At 40.2% G+C, this 15,169-nt stretch overlaps 1 protein-coding gene across 5 annotated transcripts in view; it reads right to left on the reverse strand.

Annotated features, from left to right (window-relative positions):
- The window catches only part of matn4 (matrilin 4), a 48,443-nt gene that overhangs the window by 23,389 nt on the left and 9,885 nt on the right, over window positions 1-15,169 (reverse strand). For 3 of the 5 annotated variants that reach the window (XM_079841623.1, XM_079841622.1, XM_079841621.1), the window contains exons 2-9: window positions 14,221-14,337; window positions 11,049-11,612; window positions 8,836-8,958; window positions 8,606-8,728; window positions 6,264-6,386; window positions 5,091-5,213; window positions 1,691-1,813; window positions 962-1,084 (exon numbers count right to left, since the gene is read on the reverse strand). In XM_079841623.1, the coding sequence (XP_079697749.1) occupies window positions 962-1,084; window positions 1,691-1,813; window positions 5,091-5,213; window positions 6,264-6,386; window positions 8,606-8,728; window positions 8,836-8,958; window positions 11,049-11,612; window positions 14,221-14,293 (1,375 nt within the window). In that variant the 5' untranslated portion in view covers window positions 14,294-14,337. The remainder of the gene's footprint in view (window positions 1-961; window positions 1,085-1,690; window positions 1,814-5,090; window positions 5,214-6,263; window positions 6,387-8,605; window positions 8,729-8,835; window positions 8,959-11,048; window positions 11,613-14,220; window positions 14,338-15,169) is intronic. The other 2 variants (XM_079841625.1, XM_079841624.1) reach the window with 1 other exon arrangement.

The raw sequence follows: 15,169 nt of genomic DNA on the forward strand, positions 1-15,169 counted from the left end.
ACAAAGCACGCCTTTTCCGTGCTTTAGTAAATCCTGACAGTAGTTTTTTAACGCCAAGAGGGTTTGCGTTGGAGCAAGCTGTTAGTAAATCTGGCCCTAAATATTTAATGAAATCTGGCCCTAAATATTTAATGAATCCCTAATTAACATTTATTTTAGCATTTGTGTATTTTAAAAGAAAGATTCTTTCACATTGTTCACAATTTCGCTCAATCGTCTACCATGAATATGACAGTTGTGGGGCCTTTGTTTTGTTGGGAATCTTATTAAAGCCCAAATATGTCCACTACAAATGTGGATTGTGCATTAAAAAAGATGGCGTGTAAGAGTTTGTGGTCTCAATCAACATAGAAAAATTAAAGCAAATTTAAAGAGCATCTCTGTTTGAACAGTGCATTCAAGTCCTCATGGGAAGTTTGCATTTATGAGTCGGAATTACAACGCCATGTGCGTTTAAATAACTTTGGTCGACGCAAAATAGCAGTGCACCTTTTCTGTGTAATATTCAACACGATTTTTTAATTCTAAATCCACAAAATTGTGCATAAATTGTGTTTTTTCATTATGTTTTTATTATATATTCTACCTTAACTTTACAATACTATCATATTTTGTCCATGCAACTTATATTTTATAGTAAATTTAAAAAAAAAAGTTAAATAATTGTAACAAATTTACCAATACAGATACAGATTCTCACTGACATGCCCCTAACTTGGAATCTCAGGTCTTAAAGATTACGACTCTATGGTGAAGTTATCACCATATATAGGAGTGCGTTTAACTCATAAAATGTGATCTTTCCAACATGACTTGAACGTACCAAGTGTTCAAACTAGAAAAACTTACAAGCTAGCAATCAATGGCCGAAATATTAATGGTAAACAATTGAAAAATGGTCAGGGAATTGATTTTTAAGGAAGGTAGATTGTGAGCAGAATGACGTTCTGCCTTCACTAACTTGTGCAGGTCTTCTTGTCATCGTTGAGCGAGTATCCATCGTTACAAAGGCAGTGAAAGCCTTTGAGGACACTCACACACTCGTGCGCGCAGCTATCATTCCCAAACGAGCAGTAATCGATCACTAAATATGGATTAGATGGATTATAATACAAGTATATGACATTCTGTGCAGAATATGGCCAATTAATCTCATTTACGTGTGCTTTACAGCGTTTAGATGCTTTAAGTTAAGTTTCCTTCTAATTGTTTCTCAATTGTCTACCATTCGTCTTGTTTTGGCCATCACATGCTCACATTGGGTACTTTTACTGTTTTGGAGGGAAAACAAAAGGGTTTTGTGTAGAGGCTGTCAACGGCTAAATCTTGAAGACAATAATTAAAGAAGCTTTGAGAAAGAACAGACAGCAGTGAGAGGAAGGATATTAGACCCTATGGGATCCACATCTGTTGGTGTTCAATCTAGCATCTTTGCAATTTAGCAATGGGTTATCCCAATACTGATGGTAGACAATTAAGAAGGAATTCCGGTAGCACTTTCTTTTACAGTCCTGTTCCCCATGTCCATGCATACTTATTATAGTAATTGTAATAACTAGGTACTAATTTACCCCTAAACCTAACCTTAACCCATGTAGTTACCTTACATTACCCAGTGCTTTCTTAGGTAAGTACACCGGAATTAATTTTTAATTAGTGAATGTACAAATTGACGATGGCCTTCACTAACTTGTGCAGGTCTTCTTGTCACCGTTGAGCGAGTATCCATCATTGCATTGGCAGTGAAAACCGTTGAGCACACTCACACACTCGTGCTCGCAGCTATCATTCCCAAATGAGCAGTAATCAATCACTGGAACGGGCAGAGAAGAGTTAGAAAGCTTTGGCAAAGCAGGAAGAGCAAATAAACCACATCAAAAGGTGACATACAAGCTGTGTTAAGCTGCAAAAACAATGTGCATGTGCAACTAGCTTCAGTCAGAGATAACTTAGCTTAACTGCCTTCGGTTCACAGTTTAGCTTTTCCAGTAACAAAGCTACTTTTTCCGACAAGATGCAGTGTAGCATGAAAAATCATATCTATTAAGTAGTGCTGTCAATCGGTAAAAAAAGAATTAACTAATTAATCGCACATAATATTTGTTGTAATAGCATTTTTATGAATGAAGGCCGGTATCACTGATACTGATGTCTCTGAACATTAATGATAGACATTCAACATTACAGAATAATTGAAATCTATCAATTTCAACATTTATTAGGCTGTAACAACTTAATTTAAGTGAACTTAAAACAATCTTCACATAAACCCATTAAAATAAATGTCATATTGACCTGTGGCCTTCATATATAATCATTGGGCCTCATTCATGAAACTGTCAGGGTTCTGTCACTTCGGTCTAGTTTATTCATGGTTTTGTGACAGAGCCCTGACTCTCCTGTATTGTTTGTCTTGTCTTGTGTGAGCGCGCAGCTTTGAGCATGCATGCTCTTCTGTCCTTGTGAGTTTTCTGTGTGGGCTGTGGTGTTCGGATCCCAGCACTTCGGTCTAGTTTGGTTTTGTGTTGGGATTCGGATATTCATGCTCCATGTGTTTGTCTTCTGTTGTGAGCGCACAGAATGAGCATTTGCTTGTTCTTGTGCACTCTGTCTTGTCGTGTGAGTGTGCTCTCTTCTGTCCATGCGTTGTGTTGTGTGCTTTTATGTTGTCATGTTCTGTGTGAACATGAGTTCTCATTAGCTGCATGTTCATGTCACGTTTGGTGTGAGCACATGTCTTGTCAAGTGTATCTTTGTGCCATGTGCTCTTGTCTATTGTCTAACCCCGCCCACCTTGTTTCCTGATTATTGGTTCATTTACCCCACCTGTCTTCCCTCGTTACCCTCTTTGGTTTGCTCCCTATTTATTCTCCTTGTGTTTGCAGTCCTTGGCTGGATCGTCGTCAACCGTTACCTGTTGAACATACCTCATGTTTCCCTGCTCAGTGTCAAGTCAAGTAAAGTAAAGTCAAGTCAAGTCAAGTCAAGAAGTAAAGTCTGTTGTTTGTTATGTTTTCCCCCTCGGGGTAGTTTTTGTTTGTGTTTTGTTCTATTTTTTAATAATAAAGCCCATCATTTCTCCTGCGATTGAGTCCTCGTCTCATCCCTACTTCAAACCAGAAACACAAGCAGAAGGAATTTGTGTGTAAACGGTTCGTAAAGCCGTTCTGGCGTAAATTTTTGAATTCAATATTTTCAAAATGTTAGTTGGTACAAAAGAAAAAGTACCAAAAGTACACCTGCTCCCTACCATGTGTAAATGGTGCGTAAAACATTTGAGCGTTCAGTGTTTTAAATTAGGCAAACTGATGACATTGCATTTTGATGTACTATGTACCATAATAATATTTCAAGAGTTGATTTGCCCTGTCTTTTTTCTTTTTTTTTTACTGTTCAACGTTGGGTAATAGGCAGCACTCGTCACTGTCACTTTTTACCCGGCCGTCCAATCACAGTGGAGGAGGGCGGGACAATTACTACACCGACCAATCATCTTGTACACCGACTGAACAACAATGGAGAAGTTAATATTGCTTTTTACTGCATTTTTATATTCAGTAATATTCTTCTAAATGAGATGCTAGTAACACATTACTGCCATGGATATTCTGTATCATTCATAGCAATCAAAGTATCTCACATGGAAAAACACTGCACTTGCAAAGCGCCACCAGCTGGCCATTTCAGAAGAGCACCAGGCGTTATTTAGCTGGCTAAAAATGCTTTGGTGGACACACCATAATTGAATATTTATTGCTAGGCACATGGTAAGTTAGTCTCTTTATCATTTATGCAATATACTGAAGCCAAACCTGAGAAAGAAGTCCAGAAGATTCCACAGTGTTCCTGCACACGTCATTTGCAGTTGTAACTCAGGGGGCGGGGATTATGCTAATTATGAATGAGCGTGCACGCGCGCCCCATTTACGAATGTTTGGAATTCATTAACATACACACGTTTAACTACCGATTCCGTGGTATACGTAGCGTTTGTGAATCTGAAGGAGAGTTTTCATAAAGGTCCATTTTACATGCAAATTACTCCGAATTTGCTCATATATTTGGGAAAGTTTTATGAATGAGGTCCACTATACAGAAAGTGTTTGATAATAAAGTTATCAAACACTTTACAGTCTTAACTGCATAAATTATAAATTAAATATAGATGAATCCTTATTAAAGCTACAGTTTTCTCTGTTATCTTTGTTCCGTGATGAACATTAATGACAGAATCACAGCGACTGGTTTATTAGGCTGCTGTCATTTTAAGATCTGCCGCTGCCGAACATGATGCGGATCTGATGCTGTCACACACATATCTCATTTCCTCACAACTGTTTAAGTTCATTCAAGACGTTATTGAACTCATTTAAGAAGCTCTTATGGGAATGTCTGTTCTGTGTGTGTCATAGTCAGGACATTCACAGTCAGCCCGTTCTCTTCTGTCTTGTCATGCTTGAATGGTTTAAAAGCATGTTGCATGAATAAGAGCGTGATCATGTAACACTAGCCAAATTATGACAGGAAAAAAGCGGCTGCGTTAAATATTTTTTATGTGTTAAACAAAAATATTAACCACGTGTGTTAATGCGTTAGAGTTGACAGCACTAATTTAAAGATATTGTTTACAAATAGTTTAGTTCCAGATAACTACTTCTTGCTACTTTTTGCTAGTAGCTTGTAGCACAGCTAACAAAAAGTATTTTGACTGTACTCCTTTAAAACTGTAGCTTGCTAATCTATAAGCTAATAAATTAGCTTTCCCATACTGCTGATAAGATTGTTTGGCTGTTTTTACAGTTACTATAAAGTCTGTGTGGAACTAGAAGCTGAAATACTAAAACACTCAGAGGCTTAACCAGCTGGCAACAGCAGCAAGTGGATAGATAAGTAGCGTGTGCTTTATAGCAGCATAATGCAGCCATGCGGAAGCTGTAATGACATTGCAAACTTTCTCTTTGCATTAGAGACTGCTCCATGTGCTTGAAACATGTTAGTAAGGATAATGTCTATGTCTAGCATGTAATTATAGGCTTGTAGTGTTGTGGGTTCATATGTGAATTGTGTGTGTATCCGTTGCCCTCACTAACTTGTGCACGTTGTTTCGTCCTCATTGAGTGTGTATCCTTCACGGCAGCGGCAATAAAAACTCTGAAGCACGCTCACACACTCGTGCTCACAGCTATCATTCCCAAACGAACAGTAGTCGATCACTGAAATAGGCAGACAAAAGCATGACACTTCAGTGATGGGAATAAACACATGCAAGATTCATCGCATTTATGTTTGCTTTTGGCTATACTAGAGAGCAGTGTTGGGGGTAACGCATTACAAGTAACTTGAGTTACGTAATAATATTACTTTTTCCAAGTAACTAGTAAAGTAACGCATTACTTTTCAAATTTACAACAAAAAAGTAACGCAAGTTACTTTTTCACATTAATTTGACTGACATTAGCTCTCCTGCCCCCATGTTGAGAAAAACAAGTGCAGAGGCGTGTGTGTAAACATGATGGTTATTGTAGTTCCAGACTAAATTTATTTTATCTCACTTGCACAATAAAGATTCTGTACTCCTCAAAATGAATAAAATCAGTCAAATGCAAAATCAGAGTACTATGCAAACCTCCAATAATTAAATGTTAAATAAAACAACTATTTTATGCATAATCTACCTTTATATTTAATTTACCAATGTCTTGTCCTTTGATGATGAAAATTACTAGAAATTTTTTTTTTATTAGTAAAACATTCTCCCGAGTCCTATTCTTTAATTATCCAGAATGGCAGCACAGCAGAGCTGCGCCCTCTACTGTTCATGCGTGAATTCGCATTTTTACCTCAGCCTGGGGCTTATTTCAAATTTGGTATGAAGAGGTCTTTACCGTTTCACAAAAATATAACTTTTTTGTTATAAACAAAAACAAGCCCAGCCCAGTAACGCAAAAGTAACGTAACGCATTACTTTTCTTAAAAAGTAACTAAGTAACTTAATTAGTTACTTTTTAAGGGAGTAACACAATATTGTAATACATTACTTTTCAAAGTAACTTCCCCCAACACTGCTAGAGAGCGACTATGCAAACATCCAACAAATTTCTTATTTCTGCTTGTTTTACATCACCTGCTCTGTATTACTATGGTACAATCAGTATGGAATACTAATAAGTCACATACAGCATCAACTGTGTATTGCATATTCATTTTAAAAAGTGCAGTAAATGCGGGGAGGAAATATGTGTGTCCTGGGTGCTCTCACTAACTTCTGCAGGTTTTCAGGTCATCGTTGAGTGAGTATCCTTCGTCACAGCGACAGTTAAAACCGTTGAGGACACTCACACACTTGTGCTGACAGCTATCATTCCCAAACGAGCAGTAGTCGATCACTATAATGGGCAGAGAAGAGTGAGAGAAATCAGGTGTTAAAGACCCCATGATATCAATATTGGAGCTTTCTGGATTTTAGGCCATCTATTCGTTTTGATATGTTAGTTAACAACACGGAATGAAGCAGGAATTACTCTAAAACTAAAATGGTAGCACTTTATATTAGTCCTGTTCCGCATGTGCATACTATGTACTTGTAGTAATTGCAATAACTAGGTACTAACCCTGAACCTTTCCCTAAACATAACCTTAACCCATGTGGTTACCTTGTATTACCCAGTACTTTCTTGGGTAACTACACTGTAATATAAAGTGTAACCAATTCAAACATGTTTTTGTTTATTTGAATAAATAACATTAGATGTCAAACTTAAAATTGCTTTGGCAGTTAAAGTACTAAAATCCCCAACATGGTGGTGGACAAAATATTTTTTTAAACGTTACGCTCTCCAAGCGGCAACCTCCAGCGGTCTCTCTTGAATCAAACACGGAAGTGACTTAAACTGCAATTCATCGACGGGCCACTAGAGACAGGCTCCAAAAGGGAGACAAATCTGTATCTCCCCCATGTTAAAATGCCCAACTTTACAGCAGAAAAAAAACATGTTTACAGCCTGGTACAAAAAGTGGTTTTGGTCTATACGACTAATTTTGCCCTTCATGACAACTTTTTTTTATAACTCATCCGTTTAAATTATATTAAGCCTTAAAGTTCGGCATAATTAAGGGCGTGGCCACTTGAGTGACAGGTGGATCGCCACTGCTGGTTTCAGCAACCAGGCACTTCAGCTCCACCCACGTCCTGTCTCTTTGCCCATTTTCGGTTATCCGGGAGTGACGCGCTGCCAAGATGGCGACTGCCGACTTTAGGCTTCAAAAATGCTCTTCAGAAATCTACGGGTGATGTCACGGACACTACGTCCATGTTTTTTTTTTACAGTCTATGATTCTCTTGCAAGACTTTTGCATTCTCTCGCAAAACCTTCTGTGAGTTCAGACAAACACTTCCTGTTTAAGTTCAAAATAAAACTCTGTGCACCGCTCTATTGTTAACGCATGGAGCTGTCTGAAACACCGCCAGCGAGACATTAAACAGGAAGTGTTTGTCCGAACAGGTTTTGCGAGAGAAAAATATATATATTTGCGAGAGATTGAGAAAAGCTTTGAAAAATATTTTTTCCACCACCATGTCTCTTAACGGTGCGTTCACACTAGACGCGACTTCTGCGAATAAATTGCGTTATTCGCGCTTAGTTTATTCGCTTTATTCGCGCGTGACATTCACTTCACACGTCATGGGAGGGGCTTCTGCCAGCGGCTCATCTCGTTGTGAAATGGCTGACATGGATTGTTTTAAAATACGGCGAATAATCTCAATTTGTCGGCTTTAACTAGCTTGTAGTCTCAATAGGGGGAATTCAGGGTGACTCTTTTCCCAAGTCATCTCAATGGTAAAAAGTGTCCCAATCACCCTGAAATCACCTGATGTATAGCTCAAATTGAGTAAAGAGTGTTTTTTACAACTTACCAGATTGTCCGACCTCCTCACTCACTTTCTTCCAAGCAAGATCATTTTTATTCCTGTTTCTATAAAGTACGAAGATGTATCGTACAGCTCCGGGTATCCACATATGATTTTGTCCTCATTGTTGTCACTACTAGAGCAAGCTCCTGATTGGCCAAAGTTCAGATTTTTCAACTTGCGCCATTCGCGCGAATCACGCATCAAACGCTCAATTCGTGCCGTCATTTGCGCAAATCACGCCGCAGAATGTCTATTCGCGTCTTTGCATGACTTAACATGTAAATCCGGTGTGAACGCACCATTAGGGGCTTCCTAGAAATACATAATTAAAGCTAAATAGAAATATAAAAAAATAAATAAAATGTCAAAAACCACGTAGCAAAATTACTAAAACTTAAACTAAAATTAAAATGAAAACTGATTCAAAACATGATTAAATACTGTAATATTATTTAAATAATACTTATTTTCAATAAGAAAATATGTATATACAGGAGAGAAATCTTTGGGATCTTTAGGTTTGCATTTAAGTTAAGTAATACAGTTAATTTTACATTTCACTCAATTTGTAATGCAGATAATGTACATTTTGGTCATAAAATATAAGTATTTTCACTAGTCATCTCAAACTGTACAACAACAACAAAAGTAGCTCAGAAACCAAAAATATCACTGAGCACGTGCATCACTAACTTGTGCAAGTTCTCTTGTCGTCGTTGAGTGTGTATCCTGTGTTACAGTCGCACGTGAACGACCCAGGTGAAGCGATACAGATCTGCTCACAATCATGCTTCCCTTCGGCACAGAGATCAATGGCTGCAACACACACACACACACACACACACACACACACACCTGTTGAGCACCACTGCAATGATAATTATGTCATACTTCTGTGATGTGTCATCTGTAAGGGTACACACGCGTGCAGGTCTTGCCGTCCTCATGGAGTGTGTATCCAGGCAGACACAGACAGTGGAAGGACCCGGGCGAGCTCTCACAGATCTGCTCACAGCCATGATCTGACTCCAGACACAAGTCCTTCACTGCAAACACAATGCACACATGAAAGCAGGAAAAACTACACCATAGCGTTCACGATCAGGGGCATAAAAGCAACAGCATTCATGTGCTTACATTTAGCATCAGATTTAAGAATTTGACTATGGAAGTCCATGGCTATTTTGAGTGGCATTCAAAATGTACAGTATCCCACTTCCGCCAATATTGATCAATGATTCTGATGACATCGCACTTCAGTGTCTCATCAGATTTTCCGTCCAATCAAATGCTCTACAGTGATCAGACAGTGCACTATATAGGGGATAGGGAATGATCAGACAGTGCACTATATAGGGGATAGGGAATGATCAGACAGTGCACTATATAGGGGATAGGGAACGATCAGACAGTGCACTATATAGGGGATAGGGAACGATCAGACAGTGCACTATATAGGGGATCGGGAACGATCAGACAGTGCACTATAGGGGATAGGGAACGATCAGACAGTGCACTATATAGGGGATAGGGAACGATTAGACAGTGCACTATATAGGGGATAGGGAATGATCAGACAGTGCACTATATAGGGGATCGGGAACGATCAGACAGTGCACTATATAGGGGATCGGGAACGATCAGACAGTGCACTATATAGGGGATAGGGGACAATCAGACAGTGCACTATATAGGGGATAGGGAACGATCAGACAGTGCACTATATAGGGGATGGGGAACGATCAGGCAGTGCACTATATAGGGGATAGGGAACGATCAGACAGTGCACAATATAGGGGATGGGGAACGATCAGACAGTGCACTATAGAGGGGATAGGGAACGATCAGACAGTGCACTATATAGGGGATAGGGAACGATCAGACAGTGCACTATATAGGGGATGGGGAACGATCAGGCAGTGCACTATATAGGGGATAGGGAACGATCAGACAGTGCACAATATATGGGATGGGGAACGATCAGACAGTGCACTATAGAGGGGATAGGGAACGATCAGACAGTGCACTATATAGGGGATAGGGAACGATCAGACAGTGCACTATATAGGGGATAGGGAACGATCAGACAGTGCACTATATAGGGGATAGGGAACGATCAGACAGTGCACTATATAGGGGATAGGGAACGATCAGACAGTGCACTATATAGGGGATAGGGAACGATCAGACAGTGCACTATATGGGGGATCGGGAACGATGAGACAGTGCACTATATAGGGGATAGGGAACGATGAGACAGTGCACTATATAGGGGATAGGGAACGATCAGACAGTGCACTATATAGGGGATAGGGAACGATCAGACAGTGCACTATATAGGGGATAGGGAACGATCAGACAGTGCACTATATAGGGGATAGGGAACGATCAGACAGTGCACTATATAGGGGATAGGGAACGATCAGACAGTGCACTATATAGGGGATAGGGAACGATCAGACAGTGCACTATATAGGGGATAGGGAACGATCAGACAGTGCACTATATAGGGGATGGGGAACGATCAGACAGTGCACTATATAGGGGATGGGGAACGATCAGACAGTGCACTATATAGGGGATCGGGAACGATCAGACAGTGCACTATATAGGGGATAGGGAACGATTCAGACAGTGCACTATATAGGGGATAGGGAACGATCAGACAGTGCACTATATAGTATAGGGGATAGCGAATGATTTCAGACAGTGCACTATATAGGGGATAGGGAACGATCAGACAGTGCACTATATAGTATAAGGGATAGGGAATGATTCAGACGATTTCATTGGGGTCGAATGAAGTCTGGTTTCACGGTAATGTCACATGAACTGCTGCAGCTCCGGTCCAGAGACACAAGAGCACAGAGCGGATCATGTGATCGAGCTCTGATATAAACTAAATGGTATTGGCTATTTCATAAAGGGGCAGAGCTGTTCGATATGTCCCGCCCTGTCTTCCTGTTTCAGTGGAAATTACGTCAACGCATTGAATAATGCAGCCGGTTTCAAGGCACTTCAATCTTACCAACCCCAAACTTTCAAACAATCCTGTATATCTTTTGTTATTGCTCAGGAAAACCTCAATTCATTCACTGAGGTTCTTGAACATATATCACATGGAGGAACACTTTACCACAAAGCTTGTCTTGGAACTGAAGCCCAAACTGGTGAATAAGGTCAAATCTCTCCACAAGGAACACGTGATCCTCAAACGGTGGTGATGCCATTGCTCGCAGTGATGTCATATCGGCCCTGGCGACACCAATGGCGTAGATCTCAACCCCAGACTCTCTCGCCGCAGCCGCCACTTCGGCCACGCGGTCCTGAGGGCGACCGTCCGTCACGATAACAGCTACATGGGGAACGTTACGACGGGCACCTTCCTCGGCAGAGAAGGCAACATTCATGGCATAACGGATGGCCAGGCCGGTCATAGTGCCCTGTGCCAATGGAATGATCTCGTTGATAGCTTTGACCATCTGCTCTGGCTTGCTGAAGGCTTTGAGGGAGAAGACGTTCTGGACCTGGCTGGAGTATTGGACCACACCAACTCTTGTAGATTCCAGGCCAATGTCCAGCTCATGGATGATGTCAATCATGAACTTGCGCATGGTCTCGAACTCATGGGGGCGAACACTACGGGAGCCATCGATGATGAACACAAGGTCAACCGGGCCAGATTTACACTTTGGTTCAGCTGTAAAATGTTGGAAAATAGAATTAAAACCCACACAAATGACAATATTGACAGAACTATGAGAAAAACAAGAACAGATTCTTTATTGGCATTGATGGTAGCATAAAGAATGCTTAACATCCATATAACCTTTCCAGTGCACAAAAGGTTCTTTATAAGGTTTAATAGATTACTAAAATAATCTGGACACTAAGAAAAAAAGTGTTATTTTATGAACTGATCACTGAAATATTCTTTAGGGAACACCCAAATGGTTTAATTAGCCACTTTTCCATTGGCGGGCCGGGCTGGGCTAATAGCCTTGGACCTGTAGCACAGAGCCCAAAACCGACGCTGCATTTCCACCTTTGGACAAGAAGCTCCGCAGCGCTTCACTAAAACCCACCCGTAACATGCCTATCGTATCCCTACACACCTAGGCGTGCCATATACACTCACCAAAAGGATTATTAGGAACACCTGTTCAATTTCTCATTAATGCAATTATCTAATCAACCAATCACATGGCAGTTGCTTCAATGCATTTAGGGGTGTGGTCCTGGTCAAGACAATCTCCTGAACTCCACACTGAATGTCAGAATGGGAAAGAAAGGTGATAAGCAATTTTGAGCGTGGCATGGTTGTTGGTGCCAGACGGGCCGGTCTGAGTATTTCACAATCTGCTCAGTTACTGGGATTTTCACACACAACCATTTCTAGGGTTTACAAAGAATGGTGTGAAAAGGGAAAAACATCCAGTATGCGGCAGTCCTGTGGGCCAAAATGCCTTGTTGATGCTAGAGGTCAGAGGAGAATGGGTCGACTGATTCAAGCTGATAGAAGAGCAACTTTGACTGAAATAACCACTCGTTACAACCGAGGTCTGCAGCAAAGCATTTGTGAAGCCACGACACACACAACCTTGAGGCGGATGGGCTACAACAGCAGAAGACCCCACCGGGTACCACTCATCTCCACTAAAAATAGGAAAAAGAGGCTACAATGTGCACTAGCTCACCAAAATTGGACAGTTAAAGACTGGAAAAATGTTGCCTGGTCTGATGAGTCTCGATTTCAGATGGTTGAGTCAGAGTTTGGCGTAAACAGAATGAGAACATGGATCATCATGCCTTGTTACCACTGTGCAGGCTGGTGGTGGTGGTGTAATGGTGTGGGGGATGTTTTCTTGGCACACTTTAGGCCCCTTAGTGCCAATTGGGCATGGTTTAAATGCCACGGCCTACCTGAGCATTGTTTCTGACCATGTCCATCCCTTTATGACCACCATGTCCCCATCCTCTGATGGCTACTTCCAGCAGGATAATGCACCGTCACAAAGCTCCAATCATTTCAAATTGGTTTCTTGAACATGACAATGAGTTCACTGAACTAAAATGGCCCCCACAGTCACCAGATCTCAACCCAATAGAGCATCTTTGGGATGTGGTGGAACGGAAGCTTCGTGCCCTGGATGTGCATCCCACAAATCTCCATCAACTGCAAGATGCTCTCCTATCAATATGGGCCAACATTTCTAAAGAATGCTTTCAACACCTTGTTGAATCAATGCCAGAATTAAGGCAGTTCTGAAGGCGAAAGGGGGTCAAACACAATATTAGTATGGTGTTCCTAATAATCCTTTAGGTGAGTGTGTCACATCGGGCTGTTAACCTTAAAACAGTTTATTAACCTTAAAACATTTGTCACATTAAGAAAAACGTTAATGAGCTGCTCAAAATAATTGAGCTGTTTCAATTATTTTTTAGTGTTATATACTTTCTCTATGTGTTATGTCAAATCTGGAACTCAGAAGAATGTTAACAGCACTGTTAAAGAAATGGAAATATTGATTGGTATTGATCTGTACATGGGTCTGCCCCAAATACCAGGAAATTGTGCATACTTGGGAAAAAGGTCCCATTGTGGCTGACAACATGTCATGCAACCGTTTTCAGACTCTACTAGCATGTACTAAATTTCAACAACAATGATTCGTAAAATCGGCTAGTAGGGGATAAGTGTTGGAAGATCCGTCCATGGCTTGATATGTTTCGTTAATAATTTTGAATAATATGCGTAATTTTGATACATGTTGTGGAAAAGAAAATAAACAAAAAAAACTGCTATTTAGCAAAAAACTGATAAAATGGTTTTTTTTTTAACTGAGAAATATAGGCCCAATGTAACATTTATGTAACATTAAAAATGATCATAAACGCCCAATGCCACATATATGTAACATTACAGATCTTTCACAAGGAGGGGTTGTATTTCCAAAACAACTGCAGAAACAGGTTACAAGTGGTCCATTAAGCCTGTTTTATATGCCCCATAATTTTCCCATAAGGAGAAATAGGTACGGGTTCTTATGGGTTAATCATTTTGCACATTGAGCCAATGCAGTTCATGTTAATATAATACATTTTGGGTTAGCTTTGCATGTGAAATCTTGCTCCTGAACCACAGAGCTGATAAAAAACAAGCTCTACAATGGCCATCTGATTTGCCAACACCAACACAATTGGTGCGACCACTAAATGCTTAGTGTAATCAGCAGACTCTGAGGTAGTGTCTACAAACATTCCTGTCAAGATTGAGTTATTAGTGTTATAACAGCGGTTTAACCAACCTGATTTAGGCCTTGCTTCTGTCGCAGCCATTATGGCTATTAGCACACCAACATACACCAACACACGTGTCATGTTTCGTCGACGAAGGCCCAATCTCGCCGTAAAAATCCCACTGGCTGTAGGTGGAGAAGAGAAAGAAATGGGAAATCTGTGCTTTAAAAGGAAGCCATACATTCCAGTCTGAGCTTGCAATAAAACGGCGTCACCAAACAGATGGTCCACAGCAGCACTTCTAAACAGGCCGTTAACATGGAAGAGTTAATAGACTTTTGGGCCGATCGCATCAACACAGGCTCCGAGTTCAAACGCTGTGTGAAGTAATTACTGGAAAATAACTGCGTCTGGGACATTGCTGTAAATGGCATGCTGTCAGTCACTTTGACTTTAAAAGAAATTTGCCTCTCCAAGGGCCCGATAAGGGTTATCACTATCAGAGGGACACACAATGGTGGAGTGTGTCATGGTTTGGCATGAATTTTACTGTCTTTGAACCCAGCAGATAAATAGCCAGACAGATTACTGCTGTGCTGCATTCATATCCATTCAATTAAAAACAGAATTTTCAGTACAATTTGCAAAGTTGAAGCTGATATGCTTACAGAAATAATCAAAAAATTTTAATTTGGTCCCTCAAGTTGGAAAAACTCGTAAACAATTGAGGCAATCAGTTAGTAAATTCAAACTTTAAGTAAGCAGAACTGATTTTTTTTTTATTTTGTACTCATACATTTTAATTGTACACTAATTCATACATTTAACTTAAAATCTTCATTTGTATTAGTATAAACTTAGCTATGTCATTCCACACCACAAAAGCACCATAAAAGTTGTCCATACGACATTTGCACTATATTGCATTACATTTTTTGAAACCATGAAAGCTTTATGAGAGGAAGAGACACCAATTTAAGCTTTTATTTGCTAATAATCTTTGTCATAGCTCTCAAA

This window comes from Gobio gobio (assembly GCF_949357685.1).
Source record: "Gobio gobio genome assembly, chromosome: 17".
Lineage (NCBI taxonomy): Eukaryota > Metazoa > Chordata > Actinopteri > Cypriniformes > Gobionidae > Gobio > Gobio gobio.